The following is a 27,143-nucleotide window of genomic DNA, read 5'->3' as shown; positions in this document are numbered from 1 at the left end:
CTTTTTTTATTAGTTTCGTCTGTTTCCGTTTTGTTTGTTGTTAACTCAACACCGGTGGCGACCACCAGCTATTCATTTGCTGCTTTCCATTTTTCTTTCTTTTTTTCTATAAGCGCCGCAACGATCGTCGTCGTTGAAATAGTTTTTTGCTAGCTTCTTTGTTTTATTCGCCGTTGTTCGCTTCTCTTTCCCGTTTCTTTTTATTTTCATCGGGAATGGCTACACCGTCTTTTCTGCAAAGTTCGGTAAGTGTTTGCACGGTCATTTTTATCCTTACTTTTTGTTTAGTTTTTATGCTCTAGCCGCTCGTGCGCTTGCTCTGGTAATATTAACACGTCGTTTTTGCATGTTTTAATGATTACGACGTCGTTCGAGTAGCTAAACGCCTTTTTTCCGCTTCCCAGACGCGTTTCAAACGCGTGTGATCCCCTGGGAGGCGTTTGAGACCGCTAAATAAACTGCTCTATCTTCGTTTATGCGCGCGTTGTTATTCGATTGTCGTTGCAGTTGCGATCAGTGGATTCCGCTTTGCAAGCGGACTGACCGTAATAAATTGTTTCTGCTGTTAGGGTGACGAAACGGGGCTCGTAAAGCTCGAGGACGTCGCGGAGCCTGTACTTTTCCATTGCGGCGACTGTTTCCGTAGACTCCGAGTCCGCTAGAGGCGCCACTGTCACGATCGCCGCCGCTCCTATGGGTTTTCGGAGGAGTTTCCAGTATTGGCGAAGCTATATCGTATTTGGTAAAAGCGCCATTATGCCCGTGCACGTGGTCACGAGAACTCATGAAACGCAGCTCCCAATGTTCCCAGAGCGGCGCCCTTTGGTATAACGAGACTTGAAGGTCCCTTCCTTTGACTGCTGAGTGCGCATCACTGTGCTGCCCTCTCTTTTTACGCTACAAAGTCAGTCCCGGAACTTTCTGATCACACCTCGTACTAGGGACTTTCTGGCTCATAGTTATTCATCAATGAATGGCTCAGAACTGTCAGCATTATGCTTAATCTGGAAAAGCACTTTACTTAGGGGCAGGGATGGTCGAGGGAATTTGAGGGCTCGGGGAACCCAATTGAGAGAACTTTGGACATTTCCAATTATCACCTTTTGTGCACAGTCATCTTCATCCACTGGGCTATGGATTGCATTCTAAGCACGCGTAGTGGCTCTCTTCCGCAGAAGGTCAGATGCCACGGGTGTGTCCACGACCCAGTGACTCTGCATTTTTCACCAGGGTAAAGGTAAACGTGCAAGCTCGGCGTTGGCTCTTTTGTGCCACGTTGTCAAAGGTAGTGTAACCTCCGCAGTGCTTTAATGCTGACGGAGCGTCGGAGACGGGCACACATGGCGCAGCGAAACGAAGCCAGATGCTCTCGCAGCGGCATAGAGCTGCGGCACTGTGGAAACGAGGGTCAAAAAGAGTATTCAGGGGTTTGCCCAGGAATTGAAATGAATGTCTAATTTTTAAGGGGGTTGGGGGGGGAGGCATTGAGAATAGAGGAGTCGTGATTTAAGGGGGTACCTTCAGAGAAACAAGTGTCGGTCGCAGTTTTGATAGTAGTTTAAGATGATATTCTACTCAATATTCACTTCGACACGAACTATGACGTTCATATTTTTCAAAGTGTCGGTCGCAGTTTGTTATCCCTTTTGAGTGCACTTCTTACCAAGCACGGGTGCACTGTGGTGAAGCAACACCCGCAAAAGCATCGGCTCAAGAATTCCTCGACACGAAGCACGAGGGAAGAAAGGCCAGAATCAGTAATTGGAAAGGCTTTTTTGTACGAACTGGGGGGCAGGAATAAGCCACAATGGGTGTAAAAACAATGTTTCGAACGCCCACTCTTGGCTGTCGTAGCTTAGTGGAGCCAACTGGATCTGGCGTCGGCGTTCCATGGAATGTCCGCGCTCGCTCTTCCCACGCCCGCGCAACCTCGCACCGAAATGCACTCAAACTGGGAATTCAGAAAAGGGTGAATTGCGGACGACCGACCGAGCCTAATGTAAACTTGCTTGGGTTTGCTTGTGGAGGGTTTGTTTTGCAACAATGACAGATGCCCGCACAACTGGTTGGCCCCGCAGGTTCTGGAGATGGACGGCTGGTCGCCCGTTGTGTTGGGTGTGGTGGGTGAGCTCACCCTGGAAGAGCTGGACGGGGGCGTGTCCTCTTCCCCCAGCTCGGTGCAGGCCACGGCCCCTTCGGACCTGCCCGTGGGCTCCCACTTCTACCTGGCCGCACCCTCCCCCTATCTGGGCAACAAGGTGCCTCTCCTGGAATTGATACTGGGGGGGGGGGGAGGGGGGGGAGGGAGGGAGGGAGGGAGGGAGGGAGGGAGGGAGGGAGGGAGGGAGGGAGGGAGGGAGGAGGAGCACTGACATTGGTGGTCCCGAAAGATATAATGAAAGAGAGAGAAGTAACATAGCAGCAGACGAAGAAGAAAGATGGTAGGTTAGGTGTGTTTGTTTTGCCGCAGTGAGTCGAAGTTAAAGTTATTCATTTTTATACAGTGTGCAATGCCGACGTTTTCCTGCAAAGTAGGCTAAAAAAGATTGAGGTACAGACTTTACAGGTGATATTTTCCCGCTTTGGCAGCGATACGGGTCCGTCGGTACCACTGATGTCTGCGTCTATGCCCTGCCATTTCGAAGTGGCCGGAATGCGTAGCACCTTTTCGTCTTGACTCCTCTATTAACTCTATGGCTTTTACCGATTGTTGCTAGAACGGCGTTTTGGTGCCTTGGGAGACAGCATTACTGCAGCATAATCAAAGCCAACGGAGTTATTTGAGCCGAGAGGTTTGACATTCAAACGTTTGACCGTCTGTAGATCGTAATTGCAGTCAGATGTTGTAATCACTAGTACTTTGTTTGGCTGTTGACTTTTTTGCTTTATGATTCGCTCCCGGTATGAATTCCTACCAAGGCGCTTGGAAGTGCAAACGACCGCTCATGTTGGTTTGAAAGTATTCAAAAATTGTCGCAATATTTTAATTGGAAGAGGCAAAGAATAAGAAAGAAGGAGAATGTAGGATCTTTTGCAGATGAGGGGATCCATCTTTTATCTGTTTTTTGCCCCCTCAAGGTTCTATCAAAGATTCTAAAGCGCTCCGTTTCTTGAGGGTCAATCGTGATCAATTGATGTTGCGCACGAATGGCATCGGCGATCCGCCCAACTGCGTTTCCTCGCCGACTCGTTGGTGCTCCTCGCTGACGCGTGCCTCCCTCCCAGGTGACCTCGTACGGAGGGACGCTGGCCTACAGCCTTGTGGCCACCGCGGACAACCTGGTGGACTTTGGAAGCGTGATTGGACCCGACGTGGTCCTCAGGGTAAGCGGCACTCAAACAGTTGCCTCATCCGTTGCTGGACGCGAACGACCTCTACGCAGGGCAACAACCTGACCCTGGTGCACGAACACGTGGAGCAACCCGCCGCCGGTGTCCCCCTGGAAGTCCACCTACGATTGGTCGAGGTGAGGCCCTTTCGCCACGGTCGCTGCGCATGGAACGCGTTTCCGACCGATGGGGTTACCGCGTCCTAAGAAGTGGTCTTTCGATGTCCGCCCGACGACAACGCAAAAGTGCCGTGCTGTCAAATGCAAAGATGCGTTTGAGGTATCGTTCTGCGGAGCCTTAGATGCCTCCGACTGCTAAGGAAAACGGCGCCGAAATAGCGTAAGGACCGAGGCAAGTGGGACTAGACAAGGCTCACTCTCATCTGAGGTTTATCTGAAAACACAAGTGGCCTTCCTTCGTGCATGACTGACTGGTTCGTTTACCGTATCCTCAAGCGTGGTCCCTTGATTTTGGCCTGATGACATTATTAATGCATTAGCATTACTGCCTACCTGACAGCAAAAAGCTGACACCATTTGTCTGTGGACAAAATGGAGCAAAAGGGAAGCACACCACATAGAGAGGAGGAGAGCAGGGAAGAACAAAGGTGAAAGAGAGTTGACGTCACGGTCAGAAGCCAATGCACACGCGGCGGGGCAAGGTGAGAAGGAGGTGACGTCACGGTGCGTAAGCCAATGCGCGTGAAGGAAACCGGCGAAGAGCGGGAGCAGCGTCAGGCAACTGGTGCCGCTGCTAAGCATGCAAGGCGGGCAAGAACGAGGCAAAGGAGCAGAAGTAGCGCCCAGGTCGGCTGTCCGAAATGCGGCGCAAGAGGCGGCAAGCCAACACAGGTCTGCGTGCAGTGGAAGCTGAAAATAATTAAAAGGGAGACCCATTGGTGGATCCTTAGGGAATGCGTTGGCATGACCCTTGGGAAACACCACACAGGTGGTGTTTCCCTTTGGGAAACGCTCACACTGACCCCGTACAAAGCCAAGAGGCAGCAAAAACTAAGAAAAAACAAAAGAAAAAGCCAAAAGAAAAAAATTAAGGGGTCAGCAATAGCATTTCTCGAAGGGAAACGTGTGTGGCATTTCCCAAGGGTCATGCTAACGCATTCCCCAGGATCCGACGGATCTTCCTTTAAGTTTTTAAGTGTCTCGTCGTTGTCTGCCATGACAACGACAGCAGTGGAGCCAGACACAGCAGATGCCTGCCCTGCTGTAGGTTGCTCTCGAGCTTGACAGTGCCCGGAAACTTGAGCAGCCACACGTTGAAATGCCGCTATGACGGTGACGCTTGCCATCGCCTCGTCTTCTTTTTTGTCAGAGCTTCTGGGACCAACCTCCAGGATTGCAACATCCAATGGCATGACGCGCCGGCTTGTGTCACACAATTTGTTGCCACCTTGGGACCACTTTCATCTATGGGCACTACGGGACGCCATACAGGCCGGTTGAATATGCGTTACAGGCACCATATTAACGTGATGGCGTTTACGAGCTTGTGCCATGACAAATCCGGTGTTGGTGTCACCAAAAAATTTCATAATGTAACGCGCACAGCCACGTGTGTCATACATGACGTCACACATGGCTGCGCCTGTTGCATTATGAGATTTACCCTCTAAATATGGCGGTAAAATTTTTCCACCCAATTTAGCGGAAAATTTTCTCGCCAAATTCAGCGGAAAATTTTCCCGCCATATTTGGCTGGTAGATACGGTCATGATGTCACAGCCACGTGTGACATCACGTGACACGTGACTCTACCGCCTAGATCACATACACACGCGTGCACAGCTTGGCAATGAGCAAGCGTTTATATGAGAAGGCTTTGCGAACGGGACCCGATAACACTGTCGCGTTTCACTCTTAAAGATGAAGCTTAAGCGTCCCCCAAGTTTTTTTGTCACTGCAAGTAGGGAGCATGACTGGATGGATGAGAGAGCGCACAGTTGAACACTTCTGACCGGGTGGCGGCAAGCGCCACCTATCGAGTGTGGCGCAAACTGCTGCACTGTCTCAAGTGGGTGCTGAGAGTGGGCTTCTTTGCCTGCAGGGCGAGTTCCGTCAGCTGAGTGGCAGGAAGGTGACCCGGGAGCAACTGATGATGGCTTTGGTGAACCTGGATGGGCTGTACATACGAGGCTCCTACTTCCAGCCCAGTCTTGACGTCAGGTACGTTTTCAGTCAGGAGTGGTTCCTACCTGTTGTCATTTAGTCCTCTTTCATATTTGTCTGTCTTTTTGTTGGCTTTATTGTATTTTTTACTAATTATATTATGCTTCCTATATTCTTATCCAGAGTTTCTTTCTGCATTTTATTTTGTATTATCTACAGTTCGTTTGCTGTATTTTATTTGACATTGTCTATATTTGTTTTCTGTGTTCCATGATCTGTATTTGTTTTGTGGTATTATTTTTCATGATCTTTGGTTTCCCTTCCATCTGCAGGCTGAGCAATGTTGCCTTGGACACGGCACTGACATCGTATGTCCCGAATGCTGCACAAGCTCTGACTGTAGAACAGTGCCACTGTCCGCCCAACTACAAGGGCACCTCCTGCGAGGTAAGAGTTGCTTTGAAGTTCTGAAGCTTTCGAAGCTTGGAAGAAGAAGCATTTTTTTAACTAACTTGGGGTAAAAGAAAAGCCACACTGTTCACAAAAGGGACACTGGGGGAACTCAGTCCAGCTCACTGCAGCTCAATGGAGCCAACAGGATCTAGCGTCTTCGCTCGACGGTGCCCATATTCGCTTGAGCACATGCTAGTATATTTCCATACCAATACCTCCTGAACCGGAAATTGTTAAAAATAGTCCTTTAGAGTAGTCTTGCGTTTACCCGGCTTGACTACCCTCTTCCAGGAGTGCGCCGCTGGCTACTACCGGTCTGCAACTGGCCCTTACCTCGGCTTCTGCGTGCCCTGCCAGTGCAACGGCCATGCCGACACGTGCGACGTTGTCACGGGGAAGTGCCACGTGAGTCCCTCCTCTAGCTCGTGCGGTTTGACAGAACTCGAGTTTGCCACAAGATGCTGACGCAGCTGGTTGCTGTCTTTTCAGAGCTGCCAAGACAACACCTTTGGCGACCACTGCGAGCAGTGCCTACCCGGTTACCACGGGGATGCCACCAGGGGGAACCACGACGACTGCCTCATCTGTGCCTGCCCGATCCCGTTGCCCTCCAACAAGTGAGTTCCAGTGACAGGAAATCGAAGACGACTGCTTGACACCCGCTTCTTTTTATTTCTTTTCCAGCTTCGCCGACAGCTGCGAAGTGTCTCCGAGCGGACAAGAGATTAGCTGCAACTGTAAGAAGGGCTACTACGGACCTCGCTGCGACGTGTAAGCTCGACCTGTCTTGTTTTAACCTGTTAATGGGCCGAGGCATCTCGGAGTGTGTTGGAACAACTGCAAACTCGAGCAAAACTTTGGATGGACAAAACTGATGACCTATTGGTCTGTTGATACCTTCTATTGGCATAGGCTCATTGGCTGCTTCGGTCTATCAATGTATCATTCTGCACGTATTTGGTCTTTTGACATACGAGTCCCATGCATAGACGCACGACTGACGTCGCACCACTGCCATGACGCTGCTACGGGCGCAGATACTTTATGCGTGAATCTGGTTTCTGTGCACACGCAGTGCTCACACATGGCGTTGGCAAACACGGACTTGTTTGTAAACACCCTGATGTTGGTCTATAGGCATTTTACCGAGAGTTTCACGAGAGATTCAGTTTCTCCTGGATATGTGCATTTTTTGAGCCTTAATTATTTTTCTTTCATGCATGCACGCTCTTTGTTGCACAGTCACAAAGCAGGCTCACAGAGTTTTGGCTAAATGAAAAAAACGGTCTTCCATGCAGCTGTGATGCGGGCTACTTTGGCGAGCCCGACGTGATTGGCAGCAGCTGCAAGCCGTGCGAGTGCAGCGGCAACATTGACCCGGCCAACCCGGCCTCTTGTGACTCGGTGACGGGGGAGTGCGTGCTGTGCCTCAACAACACGTCCGGACCCGCCTGCGAACTGTGCGCTCCGGGATTCTACGGCGACGCCATCTCGGTCAAGGACTGTCGCAGTAAGCGCCTGCCTGCTCCAACTGACAGTCCAACTAGGGAATGGAAACATCTTAAATTAAGATGCTTCCATTCGCTAGGGTGTGAGAATGAAACCTTTGTGCACTGTTACTGTGCAGATATTGTAAAGGATAGCGTATTTGCAGGTTTAGTATCTTACAAAGTGTTCTGTAATAGTGGCATCATCATTGGGTGAGAAGTTGCGGGACTCATGACGCAGGGGGTAATTTTTAGAGGTATCACCATTTAAAAAGAAAGAACCTGCGTTGGGGTTCTTTTATCTTAGAAACTAGGTTGCTCGAAATGTCTGTTGCAGTACATCGTAACGCCCATTGTGGTACATTGTAACATGAAATGTTGTAAAGGGATTACATACGCAGGCATTTACTCGCAACATTGCACTCGATCGTTTATTGTGTAAGAGGGCCCCGTAGCTTTGAAGCAGCTGCATCCATTGCCGGCAGTGTAACGGGAGCCTGCGTGCTTTCTCTCGCAGAGTGCTCCTGCAACCAGTGCGGCATGCACTCCTGCAATCCCCTCCAGGGCACCTGCAACTGCCACTCCAACGTGGAAGGGAGCCTCTGCGACCGTTGCGCAGTAAGCTGCCGTAGTTGACCGCTCATCACCGCAATATCGCTGTGTCATCCTGCACCCTCTGGCAGTATGAGTGGTATACGCTGTCTCGTGGTGGCCTCCCATTTGGCCGAGTGAAAACTGTAGTTTCATTGGAAGCATACAAATAACATTTTATCTTTTGATGGAAAAACAGCTTGGGAGTGACTAGGATTGTAGAAATTTTCAAATAATAGTTTCGATTAATACACTATTCAATATTTGCTTCCAGGTGACTGTGATATTAATATTTCTTCAGTGTTGATGACGGCGGGTCAATCCCGAGTACTGTGCTTCTTGCCGAGCACTGGTGCTCCGTGGAGAAGCAGCACCCGCAGAAGGTAGCTCCGTGGGTGCTGTTTCTCCGGAGCGTACCGGTGCTTGGTAAGAAACCTGCTCAATGGGACTATGCTGCCGCGATCAGCGCTTGGAAAAGTAAATATTGGAGTTGCGTGAGCTTTGTGAACGTTATCATCTATGTAGCGGTAAAATGAAAAGAATTAGACTGTGCTTATTATGCAGGAGCATATATTAGAGGGCAACCTGCGTTTATCATTAGTGACTGCCTTTTCGTTGTACATAAAATACGAGATTGAAGAAAAGATTTTTTTTATGCACAAAGATGTAGTATAAATCCCCTCGATTACCGTAAAATACCGATCAAGCAGGTACTCAAAATTTGGAGATAATCGCGAAAAAATAGGGGATGGGCGCATGTGATGTCATCAATTTTACATGTAGGGTGGTTCAAGTCACCAGGCTTGATCTAAAATGGACCGTAAAAATCGACTCCTGCACGTAGCCATGTAAACTTTTCGTCAAAGGTGTATTTCACAGGTCGGTTTTTTCTTGTAAAATTACAAAAGCGTAGCTCTCTTTCTGTAAAAATTAAGGCCAAGAACCTTGCCAGGGTCTAAGGCAGGCAGCAACGCAGATGACAGAGTTCCGGTAGCGGGGTGTGTTTGACATTCGTATTGATAGATGGCGCTCCCTCCTGATTGCGACGGCTCGCGACCACCGTGGTTTATTAAAATGAATATAATCTTTTTGAAGTGTACCTTCGGTTAAAAAATAAATGCAAACAATAAAAGCAAAACTTAAGTAAAGAAACGCGTCTGCATAACGGTGGCGCTTTTTCTGCCAACGGATTTCGTCTGCTATCTTTCGCTGGTCGGCTGCACCTTTAGGCGCTGCTCTCCGACGCCATCTATCAATACGAACGCAAAACACACCATGCTACTGGACTTGGTCGTCTGGGTCGCCGTCCGCCATAGACCCTGGCAGGTTTCTTGGCCCAATTTTTTTACTAAAAGAGAACTACACTTTGTAATTTTACAAGAAAAAACCGACCTGTGAAACACATACACCTTTGACGAAAAGTTTACATGGCTACATGCAGGCGTTGATTTATATGGCCCATTTTAGGTCGAGCCTGGTCACTTGAACCACCCTTATATATATGTCCTGTGCATATTTTTTCAGATATTTTAAATTTTGAGGGTAGGCGCTTAGTGCGGAATGGGTGGATGCACAGTATTCTACGGTAGGTATATCGGGGTATCTCTAAAAGTTTAAAACCTTAGGCATTAAACTTTCTGAGGCCGCAGTCCATAAATATAGTTATATATGAATTTAGCTTAGAAATGGACTTCTAAGTAAAAGCTTGGGAACACCCTTATGAGTTCAGCAGGATTTTTGTTTAAGCATGGTGCAGTAGTGAAAGGCTCAGAGAAACTCTTCCATATTCGATTAGAAAATATTCGGCCAAAATCATTATCCGCATCAAATTCGCTTTGAACTCAAAATCCCCTCGTGCCTAGAGTAAACCCATGGAATCGGTATGATGCAAATGAGAAACAGATGTCTTGTGTCATCGTCAACGAGCATATGTATTGGTGCCGTGGCATACTCGTGTCGGAGTGCTTTCCCTAGTGGAGTAATTTTCGAGCTTATCAGCTTCTCATCTTATGACCATAACCTCTCTGTTTGTGGACCATTTTAAAAAATTCAAGCGCCAAAAGATTTATCTCGTCGAACTGCATGTGTTAAAAAAAATGTGCTTCAAAAAACTACTTTCTTTTTACAGCGGAGCTGTTAAGGGCTAGTTTCCCCAGCATCGTGTTCGTCAGCAAACAAATGATGACACGAAACTCTGGACAGCTACCGCCATCTGTGAGTGACGGTGGCAACTAGACAACTGGCTTGCCGGTTGTCTGGTTGCTACCGCCGCTCATAGATGGCGGCAACGTTTCCAGCCTTTTTACTTTGGTTTTCACCAGAGTGGAAAGGCTGAATTTCTGTAGGCGTCGTCTAAGAAGTCGTCCAAGAAGTTGTCCTTGAGGTCGTCTGACCATAGTACAGCTTTGCTGGTCTTCCTTCTTCACCAGAGTGGAAAGGCTGAAAGTTTTTTATGTAACATTTGTTGAGAGCTGAAAAGTTTCTGTTTAAGTGCTTTAAGAATGGTCAGTCGTGGCTTGATGGGACGTATTTTAGGCCTTTGTTGGCTGCTGAAGATGCTCTCGAGTTGACCGACCGGGTTCTTTCTATTGCACCTCATTTCTGGGTTTCGGCACCAGATGAAAGGACTTCTGGTCGTTATTTTAATCGGCAGTAAACTTTTGCGTGTCATTTCTGCAGTGAAGGAAGGATGTCAGCCAGTTGAAATGGTCGAAGCTCATGCTGCTGGTTTTGTTCCCAGTGGCTCTTTCCTCATTGCTGTTTTGCCTAGAAGTTCTAAAGTACCGGCGTGTTCTTCTTGGCCCGCGTTTTAAGGATGCTCAACATTTTGGGCGGACAAACCGCCCTTGGGCTTGCGGTGAGTGAGTGGGCGTGTGTCTGGCCGTGCAGCCCAACCACTGGGGGTTCTCGGAGTGCCGAGGCTGCCGCTCGTGCGACTGCAGCCTGGCCTCTCGGTCCAAGCAGTGTGACCTGGAGACGGGACAGTGCCCCTGCCAGCCGGGGGCCGGAGGGCCGCGCTGCGACGTCTGCGAGCCGGGCTACTGGCGCTATTCGGCCGACGGATGCATCTGTGAGTGGCTCTTTCGCGAGCGCCCACAATACCGGCGCATCTTCAATCGTGGCGTTCATTGCGCCTTTATTTCTGGTTTCCCGATATTCGCCTCGTGATGCCGCCTCACGTGTTCGTCGTGTCCTTGTTTTTGGCTTTTCAATCCTCGTTTTTGGCTTTTCAATTTCCGCCTCGTGATGTCGCGTTTAGTTGCTGACTGTGATTTAAGCAGGGGTGAAGCGGCAGTTATGGTGGACGTCTGTTTTGCTGTAGGGTCAGTCGACGGAGACTCCGGCAGCCAGGAGTTGAAAGGCTGTGACAGTGGCGACCCGTTCGTAGCTTCGCCTTCTTTGCTCGCACTTTTGAGACCAACAGCGAGAATTGCGACTACTGGCGGACCCTGCCACTGCCTCCTGGGTTGTAATTTGTTGCCGCTTTCGTACCACTTTGTATGCTCGTGCAGTATAGGACATTAAACGCACCTGTTGGAAACTTTTTTCAGTTACTGTAGTGACAAGTTATTTATGGGTGCCTGTAATAGTATTAGAGGAACGCAACTATGAGGGCGTAACTATTGAGAAAAATTGTTTGTGGCCAGTGATTGAACTTTGATTTTGTGCAAAAACCACCTGTGGAGAATTCACTGTTTGGCGCTTCCCCCACTTTTTTTTTCCTCAGTCATGTATGATAACGATGAGGGTGCAGACCTTGTTATATTGTTGGATACTGTAAAGAACTTTATCTTTGCGAGCTCAATATTTTAGTCATTTTTGGAGGCACAAAGTTTTGTGATTTGGAGTGAAATGTTATGGGAAAGGGGCAAATATTACCCCTTTCCCCATGGGGTGATATATTCACGTAAAAGATGTTTTTCGAAATTGTTCAAGTTGCGAAATTGGCAAAAATGAGGTCCTCAAGAAAATCAAGTAATGTGTAGCGTTGAATGCCGAATAGTGACTGCGAGGGATTGTCGTTTGGCTCTAAAAAACAAGGTCAGATGGGTAGAGAGAGCAAGCTGGAGCAAAAAAGGCAGTTAGAGAATGGATTTCGTCGAAGCCAGTCGCCCTGGCTTTCGTTAAACGATCTCACCATCACCAACAAAGTCGTCGGCCCAGGGGAGCGCTTCAATTCTCAATATGTATCTTAGAAGTAATAGGCTGCCTGAGTCAGATACATATTCATTAATAAATATATAAAATCCATAACGCACAATTTTATACCACTGAAATGCAGAAAAACATGTCAATTTAGATAAACTTTCAACAAAAAGGTTCAGGGGACTGAAATGACCCCAAGGACTTCTTGAGTCTGACATCACATTCTTCTCTGTCCTTGTCCTCTGGTTTTGGTTCGAGCTTGCTTTTTATAGAAACTCTATAGAAAAAACATATTTGGGGTAGTGTCCTGGCATCATATTTCAGTGCTTTGCATGGAAAAGTAATTTTTATGGTTCGTCGGAGGGCGTTTCATGTGGCAGATGCTCTCCGAATGTCGTCCAACAATGTGCCTCGTGTTTCAGCGTGCAACTGTGCGGCCAAGTTTTCGGCGGGTGCCGTGTGCAACCAGCAGACGGGCCAGTGCCAGTGCCTGCCCGGCGTGGAAGGGGACAAGTGTGACCGGTGCCCCTACCGATGGGTCTTCGTGGAGCGCGAGGGCTGCAAGGGTGGGCTTCTATTCACCAGCCATGACAGGCTCAAATAGGGCGCCTTAAATGCGTGGTCACATTGTGAGGGTTTTGTGAATGTATGAAGGGTTCGCAATGTCATGTGATGTCATGGTGTGACGTGGTATCACCTTGTCACGTGACGTCAGGCTTCCTAATATATGCACTACTGTTGACAATGTTCTCTAGGCTTGTGCACTGCTTTGTTGTACCACTGCCTCTAGTGGGAGGGGTTTTCTTTGCTGACAGTCAAGAGAGAGGGGGGGTCTGTCACAAAGTTTCAGAATCCTTGAACACAGAAAAGAAAGACGCGTCGTGTTATGTTGCAGAATGACCTCATGTCATCGTCCTAAGACAGATGCCTGCAGATGAATGCACCCTATAGATTCAGAGAATAAGTGCCAGAAAAAAGGAAGCAAAAGGAGTAGGTGTCCTTCTGTGACAGAACACGTAAATGTTGCAACCAATCGTATAAATCAAAAGGTTAAAAAGATTTTTTTAAGGTTTGTCATAGGCTGACAACCTCTCTGGGTGGCACATATAATTCAGCTGCTTTATTTTAATGATTAAAAAGCATGAGAGGACAACGGACACAGAAGGAGACACAGACACAGCGATAAGCGTTGTGTCTGTGTCTCCTTCTGTGTCCGTTGTCCTGTCGCGCTTTTTAACCTTTAGGAATCACCAACAAGCCCAACTTTCTACTCTCGTCTGCTTTAGTTTTATTGCGCACATCACGTGTGGTAAAGGAACCGATGCGCATTACAGCCAGTAGAATTGAAGAAGCAGTTAAAATATTTAGACTGAACTATGCGTGGTGCGATGGATGGCCGAGTGTGTTATTGCATACCGGCTCGTAGCATGAGGAGCGAATGCTCGTGCTGCAGACCCCAGGGATCCCGGGCTCAGTCTCCACCGCTACCCATTTCTATCTTTACAAACATCGTACCGACGTGCGGTCGTCTGTCACCATTGCGCAGTGCACGCTAAAGACCCCAGGTTGGCAGTTGTACTGCACTGGATAAATTTCTCAGCTACAGTTCTAAGAAATCTGAAAAGTCTACATTCCAGTCGTTCTCATTTACGGAGCGAGCTTGGCAAATGATGAGGCTGGATATATGTTAAGACTTAAAAAGCATTGTGCGCTGCGCGACTGGGCATGACGTTTCATCGCACTTACTGTCTCAGCAAAGACAGTTCTTTAAGCCTAAACATAGAGTCTAAGCTGGTTATAACAGACTTTGATTTTGACCGAGATTTCGGTCTGTTGTAAGAGGAGTATGTTGTATCAGATATGAAGTTGAGTCAATGGCATGTAAAGGAAAACCAACCGAACTTCATAGGTCGGTATGTTATATCCAAATGTTTGTTGTAACGAGCTTAGACTGTATTTACAGCCTTGTCATTTACCGAGCTCTCTTTATGGATTGCAGCGATTGACTCACCCAAGTGTTTTGCAGGAAAGTAGGGACCAGATGTACATTGGGGCTGTCTTCACTTCTTGCCGTCTAAATGTGCACACAGCACAATTCACCGATGTGCGTTGCTTACGGACGCAGAGTGTGGCGAGTGCGTGCACGCCCTGCTGGACGACACGGACAGCCTGGAGCAGATGATCGACAACATCGGGGACGAGATGCGTGACATCTCCTCCACTTACCTGGCCAACCAGCGGCTGCAGCTCGTCAACCAGACTGCGCACGACCTGAAAGTGGGTCCCTCGTCTTTCTTTCAATTTATGGGATGTACTTGTATTTCCCCAAAGAACTTTAGTCACCAAAATTGGCGGCATGTTTGGTCAACCTCCCAATCGCATTTAAATGCTGTAGCTTTAAAGGTTAGGCGGTGCTTATAGTTTGGATGGTGCCTGGGGCAGGGTTTCTTATGGAAACGAATTGCATCACACCATTGTCTCTTTCTGACACTGAGCGTGCTTCCCTTCAGCACCCCCCGGATGCAAAGCCTTTGCACTGAATTTTCTGGGTCACCTAGAGAAGTGAAGCACGCTTTCTCGCTCTTTCCACCCCTCTGCTCTTCGTGCCACCTTACACCACCTGCTTCTGCTCCTCCCGTTTTTGCGTGCTGGGCTTGTAGCTCGGTCAGCACCGCACTCGGCTTCCACGCCGGTGGCGGGTTCAATCTCTGGCACCGGTCGCCGCTCTTTTTCGGAATCGTCTAGTGGTTAGAAACTGACCTACCTACACATTTTGTGCTTGGGCAGCTCCTGAGGTTGGCTGGCCCTATAACGCTAACGCCTTAAAAGTGCAGCTCCTTGCGGAGCATCAATTATTTTCTTCTTTATGTAGCAAATTAAAATATATCTTGGTGGCATTTAGATTAGCTGTAAATTATTTTATCAATTAAGACATACAAATTCCAAAGGCCAAGAGCATTGTTTCCTTCTCCCACAATCAAATCTTGTAAGAACTACCTCGCACTACGTATGAACCGTGAGCAAAGCTTACTTTTTTCTTGAGTTATTGAGAGCAATGTTATTAGGTGCACTCAGGTGTGGAAGTTTGCGTAGGCGCTCTGGACCAGTTTCATGTAACATACCGTAAAATACCGAGCAAGTGTCATGCAAAGTTAAAGATAGCAAGTGGTGGTTTGGGCTGGTAGGTCTGTCGTGTACGAGAAAGCGGCACCTAATAAACGTAAGGAAAAAAAATAGACAGAAACAGTACAGAGTGCTCCTGTTTTGTCTATCATTGCCCTGGCATTTATTTGGCACTGTTTTCTTGTACGGGAGATCATTTAAAAATATGGGGATGAGTGCTTGTTCGGTTTGAAAGCAGAAAAGCAGAAGGGCTACGTGGTAGGGCAGGTTTTTGTTTGATCCGATTGAACAGTACAGTGTAGACCGCATATAACGTATTTCGCGACTCCCGCGACATACGCGGGAGTCGCGAAAATCCGCACTATAAGCGGTACCGCGTTATAACCGAAACATCAATTTTTCGGGCCAAAATACATGCCATAAGACAACTTACCTTTGTAAAATAATTTATTTTATGTTAGATGAAAAATAAAGCTTAGTTTGAGGAAAGTCTTTATTTCACCAGACTAGTACACTTGTCTCTCAAGTGTGTCACACATTTTGAAAGAAATGAGCGGCTTTTGCCTGGCGCAGCCTTTTAACGGCGTCGCGGGTTGCGGACGGACGTTGCGAGTGTTCAGGATTGCTAAACCTAATCACTTTTCTCCGGAGATGAAAACGCGTGAAAATTCGCATCCTTCATACGGTACGCGCCCGTAATACCTTGAACTTGAGCACACACATGAAATGCGCCATATAAGAAATCCGGGCGATGTTCGAGGACACAGAAAGCACCACTGTAGTCGAAGTAAACAAACACGACGACACTGGCGTTTCTAGCGTCTTGAGAGCGCCGCCACGACATCGCCGCTCGAGTAGGTGGATCTTCCCTTCTAGTACGTGCTGGGCTATCATAGCGACACACAACGAAAATTCAGTCAAAGATAGCGCTTTTACGCGGAACGATGAGATGAACGCCGTCTACGACGACGATCACAACGTTGATCACAACCAGCAGCCGGCCCGCGACCGGCATGCATGCAACGCGCGCGAACACTTCTCCTCGACCTGCGATTGGTCTGTCGTTGCGGTTGTTGGTTTCTAACGCAGCGGAGGGACGCACGCACGTGAACGACACGTGCGTGCGTCCCTCCGTCGCTAGGGCAACTGAAACCTCTCTCTTCGCTTCTCCCGCTTCTTCGAGCAACCTCCTTGCCCCACGAGTGCCGCTTGCGCAACGCTTGCGGCTCGCGCCGTCAGCTCAGTTATCTAGTGTCGCACAGGGAAGCGTGCTCGCTGCTCCGGTCGTCGGCGGGCTGTGCCAGAAACCGCACTATAACCGGTATTTCCCTTCGCGCGCCTGCGTTTTAAGCGATATGTAATTACATGGAGTTCTATGGGAGGCGAACCGGTGGTTTAAAAAAACCGCGTTATACCCGGTCCTGCACTATAAGCGGTTACGTTGTATGTGGTCTATACTGTATAGGAGATATATAGGGGTCTGGCAAAACCCTAATTTTCAAAGCAGACATGGCACTCTCGTCAAGCCTGCTCTACTGCATAGCGCTGTCTTCTTGAAGAGGCATCCAGTGTGGTGAAGCACTTCAGTTAGCTCGGTGGGCTCAGAAGTTTGTTGGGATGGACGCTTCATATTTTCTCGGCTTATATTTGAAATGTTTCTGTAGTAAGGGGTGGGCACTTATTGAGACATGGGTGCATACTCGGTTTTGAATGCGAAAGCATTAACTGTCTCATGAAGCGAGCCGACGTCATCACCTTTGAAGCCACGCAAACGGCTCTTAAATGCTCTCCAAGTCAAGCTAGCTCCCATTCGCCGGTTAGCCATGGCACCTTTTACGCCGTTTCGATCCCATTGGCTAGCGCACGTCGACCAGGCTCCCATTCGCCGGACACGCAGCGCCAGGTCAGCGCCAGCCGGCGCGCCAACACGCGTAGAGCAAGAATGATGCACATGCTTTCGCATTCACAACTCATAAGAAGTGCTTAGGTGTACCTCAGTTTTTTTTCTTGGTATTTCAGGCTTCAAATCTCACCGGATTTCATGGTGGACACCTATGCTCTGTGTATTATTGGTCACAAAGGCAGTGTTTTCCAGCTCGCTCAAATTTCCTTCTTTTGTAATCGACTGCGTCTGATGGAGCAGCTGATGAGATAAAAGAGCTTCGGGTGGTACTCAGTTTTTATACATACCACTTTTTATTATGGCTAAGACGAGCCGGCGCTCGAGAAGTCGGCTTGTTGAATGAAATGGCTCCGGCATATGCTGCCGATCTAGTTCTCAAGGGGGAAAAAACGGAGTACTGTTGGGTTTAAAGGGATACTTCAACAATATTTGAAAGATTCCCGTTGTGTTCAAAAATAGGTTGAATATGATTCACAATATCCGTAAATGACAATCGCACGTTTGTATATTGATTCTGGTGGCTGTATTTTTCGTTATAAACGGCCCACTCTGGCAAGCGCTCAGAGAAGGCCCAGCGGAGACCACGTGACATCCAACGCAATCGTGACGTAGGTCGTCTCAAGACGAGCAAAGCTACGGCGAGGCTGACGTCGAGAGGATGGCCTGGTCGTTCCAGCCACCGAAGCGGCTGCTTTTGTACGAATTTTGAGTGACGGCTTAATCTTCTATAATCTTGTAGGGGGACAATAACGACTACTGCGGCACACAAAAGGCATTCTCGGGAAGAGGGGAGTTCCTCCTTCCCCTCTTCTCTCGTCGTGGCCGGAGGCGAGACAACCTCCGTCACTAGCTGTCAAGGTTCCTAGACGGACATTACAAGCGAGGTGTTAGCGACATCCATCAGGTGCTCATTGCTAATCGTTTAATTAGTTTTAAAATTTCTTTTCGAGCCTTTTTTACAAGATATTGGTATGTTCGATGTGATGCTGCTCCTTTGAACACATATAGACCAAAAAATGAGCGCCGAAATTTTGTTGTAGTACCCCTTTAAGCGACCCAAATACAGCCCCAATTCTTCAGTTCTGTCATTGATCGAGCTAATAAACAATTCCTTACATGCAAACGAGCAGGGAAAATAATGGAAAATGTTCCCAGCTTTATATTTGTATATATATAAATTTTATTATGCTCACAATGGTATGGTCCCTTTGAATATATTATCTGAAATGGGCTCATACTTCCCAAGTACCATGTTGAGGCCGGACTTCATGGAGCAAATACGGTGAAATAACACTCAAACAAACTTCGAGGGACCTCAAAAAAAAGTTTGCTAAAGTGGGAATTCACTTAATTGGATGCAGTGGACACAGTGCTGTTTTGCTGGGCAAGTTTACAAAATTTTCTTCAGCTGTTTGTTGGAGTGGTGTTTCACCGTATGCCGCAAACAATCAATGAACTTTACCCGACGGCGCGTTCGCTTTGTGCAAAGTCTAACAACTGCCGTTGCGATGCCACGTGCAGAGCAAACGTTGGTGCACCGAATTTGTCGCCTCTTTTTCTCGACAGAGTACTCTCCGTGCTTTGCGAGACTATGAGAAAATAAAATAAGACGCTCTTTCCCTCGACAGGAGCAGCTGATGAGCTTCAGCGGAAAGCCCGCCTCCCTGGACGTGAGCCCCCTGGCACAGAACGTCAGCGATCTGGAAGCACTGGCCTCGACAGTGCGCAAGGACGTGAGTCATTCTCTCGCCTTCATTACTATGGTGCCTGGAAAGCTTCTCCGTCCACCCACTCACATCATGAAGTGTTGTCGCCTCCCACGATCCACACAAAAGCGGAGGTAGATGCGGTAGGCTGCTCTCTGGCTTGACTCTCCACAAAAGCTTCGGCGGCCATTAGTTGCGATGCGTTCGCTCCTAGTTTTTTGCCAGACCTTGTGGTTCTCCTTTGGGCCACTGCCTTTGGGAGTACCACGTTCGCGGTGAGACGCTCTACCACGAAGCGAGTTCGTACTCGCGTGGCATGCTGCTCTTTGAGCGCAATCAGACACCAGTCACGTTGGTGACGGTGATAAACTCTGTTTATTAACAACGAAACAAATAAGAAAACAGCGGCTATCAGCTGGTGAACGCCGTTGGTGTGGAAATCGCCCACGGCCGAACAATCGTTCACAAAGATACAAAGGACGAGGTAAATGCTCACCGGTGCGCCGGGCGGTTCCCCGTTGTCGCCACCGCCGAATCCCAGGAAGAAGAGAGAGAGAGATCTTGCTGTTCACTGGTTTTAAGATAACGGCGGGGCGAAGTGGCTAATCAAGGAGCGACACGTCGATCTCCTTTCTGCGGGGGTTCATTACGAAAATCGCCCCCAGGGGGGAAAGGAGGAAGCCACTCAGTGATAAGCAGTGCCCCCTCTCGCTACGTCAGCGCGGCCGCCACGGCGCGCCAAAACGCTGACGCGACAGAATGTTCAGGGATCACGATCCCCACAACCTTCTTCGACAAACTGTCAGGATCGCGACGTCCGACAGCACGACATGATGGCTTCTGCAACGCCAGTTGCCACTCGGAGCCGCTTTTGATGCATTGCCAGTATGGGATGCCAAACTCACCGGTCAGAGACGCGTTTCGGGTGCACAACGCCTGGAACACGCCTTTGACTGGTGTGTTTACTGCACTACACTCTCTGTGTGTTGCAAGTGGCTGTGATGTGGCCTCAGATTAAGTCGCAGAAGACGGTCTGTCATGCTGTTGGATGTCGCGATTGTGACGGTTAATGGTAGAAATGCCGGCAAAAAAGGCGATTGGAAACAACGGTCCCCGCCGTCCCAGTGTCCCATTTCGGGTCTGCTTCGGTTTCCATCGACCGTCTGGCTGCTAAACGAGCTGCAGCGGAACAGGCATCTGCGGCTCATGCCGCTGCTCCGCCACCGCCGGGATCACGCCGGCGCGACAGACGTGCAACGTGATCGGGTGGAAATGGAGGAATCGGCAAACCGAGACGTCGTAAATCACGCCACGCGTAACGGGTGCTGTACCTCTGGGGAGGGCGCGCAACCACCGACGATTTCTGCTCTTTTTCGTGCAGGCTTCGAGCCTGGCGCTCTCGGCTACGGCGAACAACCACACGGCGTACAAGACCAGGCTGGAAGCCGACCGGGAAGAGCTCAACGTGGAGAAGACGGTCCAGGAGATGCGAGGTACCGTTTTGTGCGTTTTAATTTAAAGCTCGGCTGCTTCCGTCGAAGTAGTTGACGACGTGTCACGACGGCCGACGAACGAGGAAGCCAGCGTGGATGAGGGTAGAAAGGAAAGCGGCTGGTGAGATTTAAGGGTCAGCCAGGTGTCTTTTTAATCTTGACAACTGCTTCCTTCTTTCCCTCGTTGGATTTGTGTCTTCCTCACTAGACCCACTGAGTAAGCTACGCTTGGCCTATCGGCACTGTATTCCCCCGATTGTCTTGCGGGCATTGCCATTTTGTTGCCTGTGCAGAGCGGGTGCAATGGGCGGCCATTACGATTTGAAAATGCGGCTTTTCGCACTTTAGATACGGCGTATTTCCTGCAATTTCAGATAATGTGTGTCGTAAGTAGGGCTCAATGTTTTCGATGACGACTGAAACATTGTGAAAAACTGGGCAATTGTGTTGCATGTTAAACGTGTGGCATCTATGCTCTCTTTTTGTGCGTTAGTTTTTGTGAGCTGGCTTAATGCGTGGCATGTGCACTCGATTCCTGGCGCTGACCCGGGTTTTCAAAAGGTGTGACAGGGTGTCCAGTTGACATCTGCCAGACGCAGAGTGGGCGCCCTGCAGGGCTTTTCTTCCAAATAGCAGCTCTACTTACGCCGACGTGTTGTGACATGCTGGAAAAACGCCCACTTAATAAATCTCAATGGTCTGGGTGCGATTTTCACTAAGTGCAAACGCACTTTTACTGCCGATGGCCTTTTCCCCCCCGCTCAAAACGAATCAGTGTCAAGCCTTACAGCCACACTTTGATCCAGGCTTTACTTTTGGGCTTCACGAAATGCAGAGCTCCTAGCCAAAGAATGTTTTGCTCTAAAAATTGGAGGAAACACCAAAGAAACCCTAATTGGAGCTGTCCTTGGATGAGAGAATTCCAGTAAGCTTTGGAGAAAGAAGAGCCTTATGTACAGCTTTATTCTGTACTGACCCGGGACCATACCTCGGCAAACCTCACTCATGAGGGCCCTCACTCCCCCTTACTCACCCTCATCTTCACAGGTGAGGTGAGGGTGAGTGAGTTTCTGAACCAGGAAAATTCATGAGTGTGAGGGTGAGTGAGGGCCGTGAGGGCGGTGAGGGCGGTGAGGGCTGTGAGGGCCGTGAGGGCTGTGAGGCGGTGAGGGCCGTGAGGGCGGTGAGGGCCGTGAGGGCCGTGAGGGCGGTGAGGGCGGTGAGGGTCGTGAGGGCCGTGAGGGCGGTGAGGGCCATGAGTGCGTGAGGGGCGTGAGGGCGGTGAGTGGCGTGAGGGCCATGAGTGCGTGAGTGGTGTGAGGGCGGTGAGTGCTTGAGGGGTGTGAGGGCCATGAGTGCGCGAGGGCAGTGAGTGGCATGAGAGGCGTGAGGGCCGTGAGGGCAGTGAGTCCGTGAGGCCCCCTTCAGATCGAGCATCTTTCTCAACAATTTTGGTGTTAATGGCGGGTTGTTCTCTAGCTTTTCCTAGATCGACACGAATTGCTGAGATCGGGTCCGGCTCGCAATAAGCAAGCAACTCGGAGCAATTCGAATACGTTTGAAGCGGCTTCATCCAATCAGGGACACAAAATTTTCACGTGATACCTCGTGCCGGTGATGATGACACCGAAAGACTTGGTTCTGGTATGAAATCGATCGTTTTTTTTTAAATAAACTGTTTCAGAAAGGTGCATTAGTATTCTTAACGAGGTTTAAATGCATCAAAACACGTTTATAACGCGTAATTCTGTCTAAACAGTGCAAGAAAAATAAAATTTTTATGATGACGATGGCAAATTGCAGCAATTGGTTGCTGCGTGTGATTGCGGGCGGCCCGTGTTGCTGGTGTTGCGACGTAAAGTTTCTGGGCGAAATTGCCCCATCTGAAGCTGGCCTGAGTGGCGTGAGGGCCATCAGTGCGTGAGGGGCGTGAGGGGTGTGAGGGGCGTGAGGGCGGTGAGTGGCGTGAGGGCGGTGAGTGGCGTGAGGGCCGTGAGGGCGGTGAGGGCGGTGAGTGGCGTGAGGGCTATGAGTGCGTGAGGGCCGTGAGGGCGGTGAGGACCGTGAGGGCCGTGAGGGCGGTGAGTGGCGTGAGGGCGGTGAGTGGCGTGAGGGCCATGAGTGAGTGAGGGGCGTGAGGGCCGTGAGGGGCGTGAGGGCCGTGAGGGCGGTGAGTGCGTGAGGGCCGTGAGGTTCAGTGAGGGCGAGTGAAGGGCTGAAGGTGAGTGTGACTGTGAGGGTGAGGGTGAGTGAGGGGCTGAAGGTGAGTGTAGCTGTGAGGGTGAGGGTGAGTGAGGAGCTTAGGCGAGTGTGGCTGTGAAGGTGAGGGTGAGTGAGGGCGACCTAAAATGCCGACCTCTGCCCGGGACAGCCCCCCGAACTGACCCTCATTGCAGCTGCTTTCGTCAAGAACTGTGCCATGCCAGTTTTCTCCTTTCATCTTCTCATCGGTACTAGGATGTTTTACAAGTATTTGCATCACGCGTTTGTTTCGTCGAGGAGCGAGGAATTCGACGTCCATGTCTTATTTTTTTAACTTAAGCACCCATAAGTGCAGATTTTTTGCCTGACATCCAAAATTTACTATGAAAAACACTGAATCCAAGAAGAAAAATAAACCCAGAAAAAACAGCCCCAAACTAAGAAAAATAAACCCCCAAAAGTGTGAAGCATAGCTCTTCTAGCTGCTCCATTCTGCCTCACATTGACTCTTGGCCTCGTCTCTTTAGACATTCTGAGCAGCCTGACGGCCTTCTCCGAGGGCCTGGGCTCGACTTCTACCGCCAACGTGGAGCCGCTGCTCGACGAAGCCACCCGCATCGTGGAGCTTCTCAATGCCACCGAGTTCATGAGGCCCTTCGCCGAAGCAGAGGAAGAGCTGGCGCAGGCCAGAGAAGGTGGGTGTTTCGTTCACTTCTCCGCTGCCGCGATGGATCGATCCATTGCTTCGGTTCTAATGGCACTAAGGTTTCCTCCGTCGGCCAACCGGACACGCGCTTCGAAAACCGCGCCGGCGATTTCAGATGGCTCCAAATCTACTGCAAAGATGTGGCACCTGCTATTTTTGTCGTCTTAGCATGTGGTAGACAATTGGCCGAGTTAAAAATTGGCTGTCTCTTTAGTAGCCCTGTGCGAAGAGTGAATCTTGAGTTGGAAGCCATTTCGAAGCGAATGGCGATTTTGACCGAATATTTTTAAATCGAATAGTTTCTCGAAGCCTTCCACTACCGTGTGCCATGCGTTTAAAGAAAACTCCAGCTCAACTCATGCAGGTTGTTCCTAACCTTCCACTTGTCCACATCTAAGCTCGGTTAATTTTATTATAGCTATGTTTATTAACTATGTCATGTAAACGACAAAATTGTCACAGCTATCCTAATCGAGGGGTGTTATAAGTCGGCTTGCTATATGCAAATATTATTTTTCCAAGTTCCAATTTGGCAACAAAAAAGGCTTCTTATGAGTTGTGAATGCGAAAGTATGAATGTCGTTCTTGCACACGTCCTCGTGAAGTTGCCACGCCTCGCTGACACCGGCCGTGCCGCAGTGGCACAGAATCAGCTGCAGGAATCGGCCGGCATGCTCCGGCAGCCGTGCCGCCACCCGAGCGCGCCAGCCGATTCCATTTATTAGTGCGCTGGAGATGCGGGCAGGCAGCGCCATGGATTGGTGCTAATTGAAACTGACGCGCGGCGGCCTCATTTATTGGCCGTTTTGTGTGGCGTTTTATGCGGCTTCAAAGCTGGGATGCCTCAAATCGTGGCTTCACGAATTTATCTGCCATTTCGCACGGCTGATGACATCGGCTCGCTCCATGGGACAATCAATGCTTCCGCACTAAAAAAAAAAAACGTTCAGCCTTTCCACTTTAGTAAAGAAGGAAGAGCAGCGGAGCTGTAGCTTCTGTTCTCGGTGATGTCTTTCCAGGCGAGCAATCTGCTCTTCTATTCCAAGGGAATCTGAGCCATTCGACGCGGTGGAATTTTGGGTGATAGCGGCTTCGCAGCAATTGCGAAACCATTCACGCTGTTGCGCACATCGCCGCTCGTTCCACTCCCACTTTTCTTCCTCCGAAAAAAAGGTTGCTGCCATCTACGAGCGACGGCGGCAAGCAGTTGTGTGGTTGCCGCCATCGCTCATAGATGGCAGCAGGTGTCCAGAGTTCGGTGTCATCATTTCTTTGCTGGTGGACACGATCCTGGGGAAACTAGCCCTTAACAGGTCCGCTGTAAAAGCGAGAATATCGCAGCTCATCTCGAAGCAGATATTGAGTAGTGTATTGTTAATTACAACTATTAGAATATTTGTTCAATAGCAGTCTTTGGCATTTACCTAAGGCGTTGTAGCATTTAGAAGCCCCTTTTTTGCTCCCGTCCGTCTAAAACCAGTCTGTCTTGGACGTTATCGCCATACTAAATGGGTTATATATGTAAACTGGCACTTGAACTGCCGGGCGGCCACTAAGAGCAACTGACTTTGTGTCACTACTGGGTCCAACACTCTCCTTTTGGCAGCCGAGTCCCTCGCTGCTCTTTTTTCACCAAGCTGCACCTGCCGTTGTCGCTCCTGCAGGATTTTGGTGATATACAAAGGCTGCAAGCAAAAGCTTTCATATTGCTTTTGGTCTGCTTTTCTTCTGTTGAGCATTTACCGAGAGAAGTCCTCAGTCCAAGAACAGATGGGCGACTGATCGCTCTTCTCCATCGAGGCTACATCCACGGCGCCAACACGAAGAAAGGGTGACCTTAATAATGCTATCTAGTATTTAAAGAGGAAAATAAAATTGCAATAAAATTTCAGACAGACAATAGGCCAGTGTAAACTGTGATGTCACGTATGCTGCTGCAACCTAGCCTTAATATTATCATTGCAGATTTGTTGAAGTGATGGCTTTTAGGGCCAAAGCTCCTTAGGGTCTAGCCTTGTCCGTCCGGTGTCCGTGCTCACATCGATCTTGCTGGTGCTCGTGCTCGTGAGCTCACGTGCTCACATGCTCGTGTAAAAAAAAAAAAAAAAATGAAAAAAAAAAAAAAAAAGTTTGCGCAGTGGACAGGATTCGAACCTGTGCGGGGAGACCCCAATGGATTTCTAGTCCATTGCCTTAACCACTCGGCCACGACTGCGGGACGAGTAGGGGGCTCTGAGATCTGGTAGTAGCTTAAGAGCTGGGGGTGTCATGGATGAAAGGTTGCATGTAGCCGCTCAACGTCTATACAGGAAAGGGCGCTGCGGTCAAATGCGTATATAATTGCGTTAAACTTTGCATGCATTGGCTCAACGTTAATAGACGAGAGGGCGCTGCGGTCAAATGCTCAAATGCGTATATAACCACGTTCCATACTACACATTCTCTTTCTGACCTGGATGAAAAGGAACGAAATGCTCGGCATGCTGCGGCTCAGCATCTGCGCAGACAAGCACCACCAGAGCTTTACCCCAATCAACATTATTCACCACGTGGAGATGCAGTCAATTTTTTTTTACCCTCCTTTTAGCTCTTCCTTTTGTTTTTATAGAAGGATGAGTGGCCTTGGCCCTGGCTAATCCTCCTTGTAATAAGTCGCCGAGTGCTCGACATCCGTGCCTCTCTACTCTCTGCTGAAGGTGCCCACTGCGTGCCGTTGCAGGCCTGGAGCGTGCGCAGAACTTCTCGCTGCCGGCGGTGCAGAACGACGCAACCCTGGAGGACCTGCGGCAGACGATGGCGGAGGAGCTGGAGGGGCGCCTCTACGAGCTGGCCAACCACACCCAGAGGGTCGAGGACATGGTGCGGGAGGTGGCCCACCTGCAGAACACGGCTAACAGCTCCCCGTTCAGGGTGAGTGCATCTGCCATCCTGAGCCAGAGGCTCTGCTCCATGCTAACGTGCAGTGCACCATATTAAAAATCACGTTGCTCCGAGAGCAGTTGCCCTCCACAGACCTCTCTTTCTCATGTTGGCATTGATCATGGTAACAAGGTCCCTTGTAGTCGGCGCCCATGGTTCCCAACCTTCCGCTTGTCCACTTCTAAGCTCGGTTAATTTTGATATAACTATATTTATTAACTGGGGCATGTAAATGACATATTTGTCGCAGCTATCCTAATTGAGGGGCTTAATAAACCAGCTTGCTGTATGCAAATGTTTTTTTTTTCTATATCATATTTGACAAAAAACACGGAAATCATAAGTTACTCCACTGTGTGAAGGTGCATGACCTGCGAAGCTGTTGAGCACACAAAACAGACCCGCCCTAAGGAGCTGGAGGAAACTAGACATGCACAACAGGACCACCCCTCCGGGAGGCAGGAAGGAAAGGAAACTAGGCAGGCAAGAGCTGAGAACGACGACTAAGAGGGGGGAATCAATGGCCGAGTGGGCTACAGTGCACACCCAGCTCGACGCGCGTAGAGCGAAAGCTCGCGCTGCAGAAGCCAGGGTTCGAGCCCCACCCCTGCCCGTTTCGATCTGGATGAGCATCGTACCGGTATGTGGTCGTGTATCACTACTGCGTGATGCACGTTAAAGACCCAGGCTAGCAGTCGTACTGTACTGGCAAAATTGCTCATCTACAGTGTAAACTAGTGTCGCCCCCCCCTTGCAGAGCGACCTTACGCTGTATAAACACTAAACATCCAATTTGGCTTTTTGACTTTGACGACAAATAGAGGGCAGTGCGAGCGTAAACATGGCCGACGCTGGTCGCACAGTGGCAAATCTTCGAGAAACTTTTATTATCTACCTGGGAGTCTACTGATCTTGAAAATGGTGCCTATTGATAACTTATCTACATAATAGACCTATTGCT

The 27,143-nt window shown here is 49.3% G+C and overlaps 1 protein-coding gene across 2 annotated transcripts in view; it reads left to right on the top strand.

Annotated features, from left to right (window-relative positions):
* LOC8050777 (laminin subunit alpha) overlaps positions 1–27,143 on the top strand; it is a 161,967-nt gene that overhangs the window by 77,374 nt on the left and 57,450 nt on the right. For both annotated transcript variants that reach the window (XM_029975553.4, XM_029975546.4), the window contains 17 exons: positions 2,079–2,258; positions 3,226–3,324; positions 3,384–3,467; positions 5,392–5,510; positions 5,786–5,900; positions 6,198–6,311; positions 6,396–6,523; positions 6,591–6,677; positions 7,205–7,416; positions 7,911–8,011; positions 10,874–11,054; positions 12,553–12,696; positions 14,256–14,407; positions 18,785–18,889; positions 20,244–20,355; positions 23,085–23,252; positions 25,983–26,173. In XM_029975553.4, the coding sequence (XP_029831413.2) occupies positions 2,079–2,258; positions 3,226–3,324; positions 3,384–3,467; positions 5,392–5,510; positions 5,786–5,900; positions 6,198–6,311; positions 6,396–6,523; positions 6,591–6,677; positions 7,205–7,416; positions 7,911–8,011; positions 10,874–11,054; positions 12,553–12,696; positions 14,256–14,407; positions 18,785–18,889; positions 20,244–20,355; positions 23,085–23,252; positions 25,983–26,173 (2,292 nt within the window). The remainder of the gene's footprint in view (positions 1–2,078; positions 2,259–3,225; positions 3,325–3,383; positions 3,468–5,391; positions 5,511–5,785; positions 5,901–6,197; positions 6,312–6,395; positions 6,524–6,590; positions 6,678–7,204; positions 7,417–7,910; positions 8,012–10,873; positions 11,055–12,552; positions 12,697–14,255; positions 14,408–18,784; positions 18,890–20,243; positions 20,356–23,084; positions 23,253–25,982; positions 26,174–27,143) is intronic.

This window comes from Ixodes scapularis, unplaced genomic scaffold (assembly GCF_016920785.2).
Source record: "Ixodes scapularis isolate PalLabHiFi unplaced genomic scaffold, ASM1692078v2 PGA_scaffold8__174_contigs__length_109621045, whole genome shotgun sequence".
In the NCBI taxonomy this organism is placed as follows: domain Eukaryota; kingdom Metazoa; phylum Arthropoda; class Arachnida; order Ixodida; family Ixodidae; genus Ixodes; species Ixodes scapularis.
The sequence above is the reverse complement of the archived record's forward strand: the minus strand, read 5'-3'. Positions and strand labels throughout refer to the sequence as shown.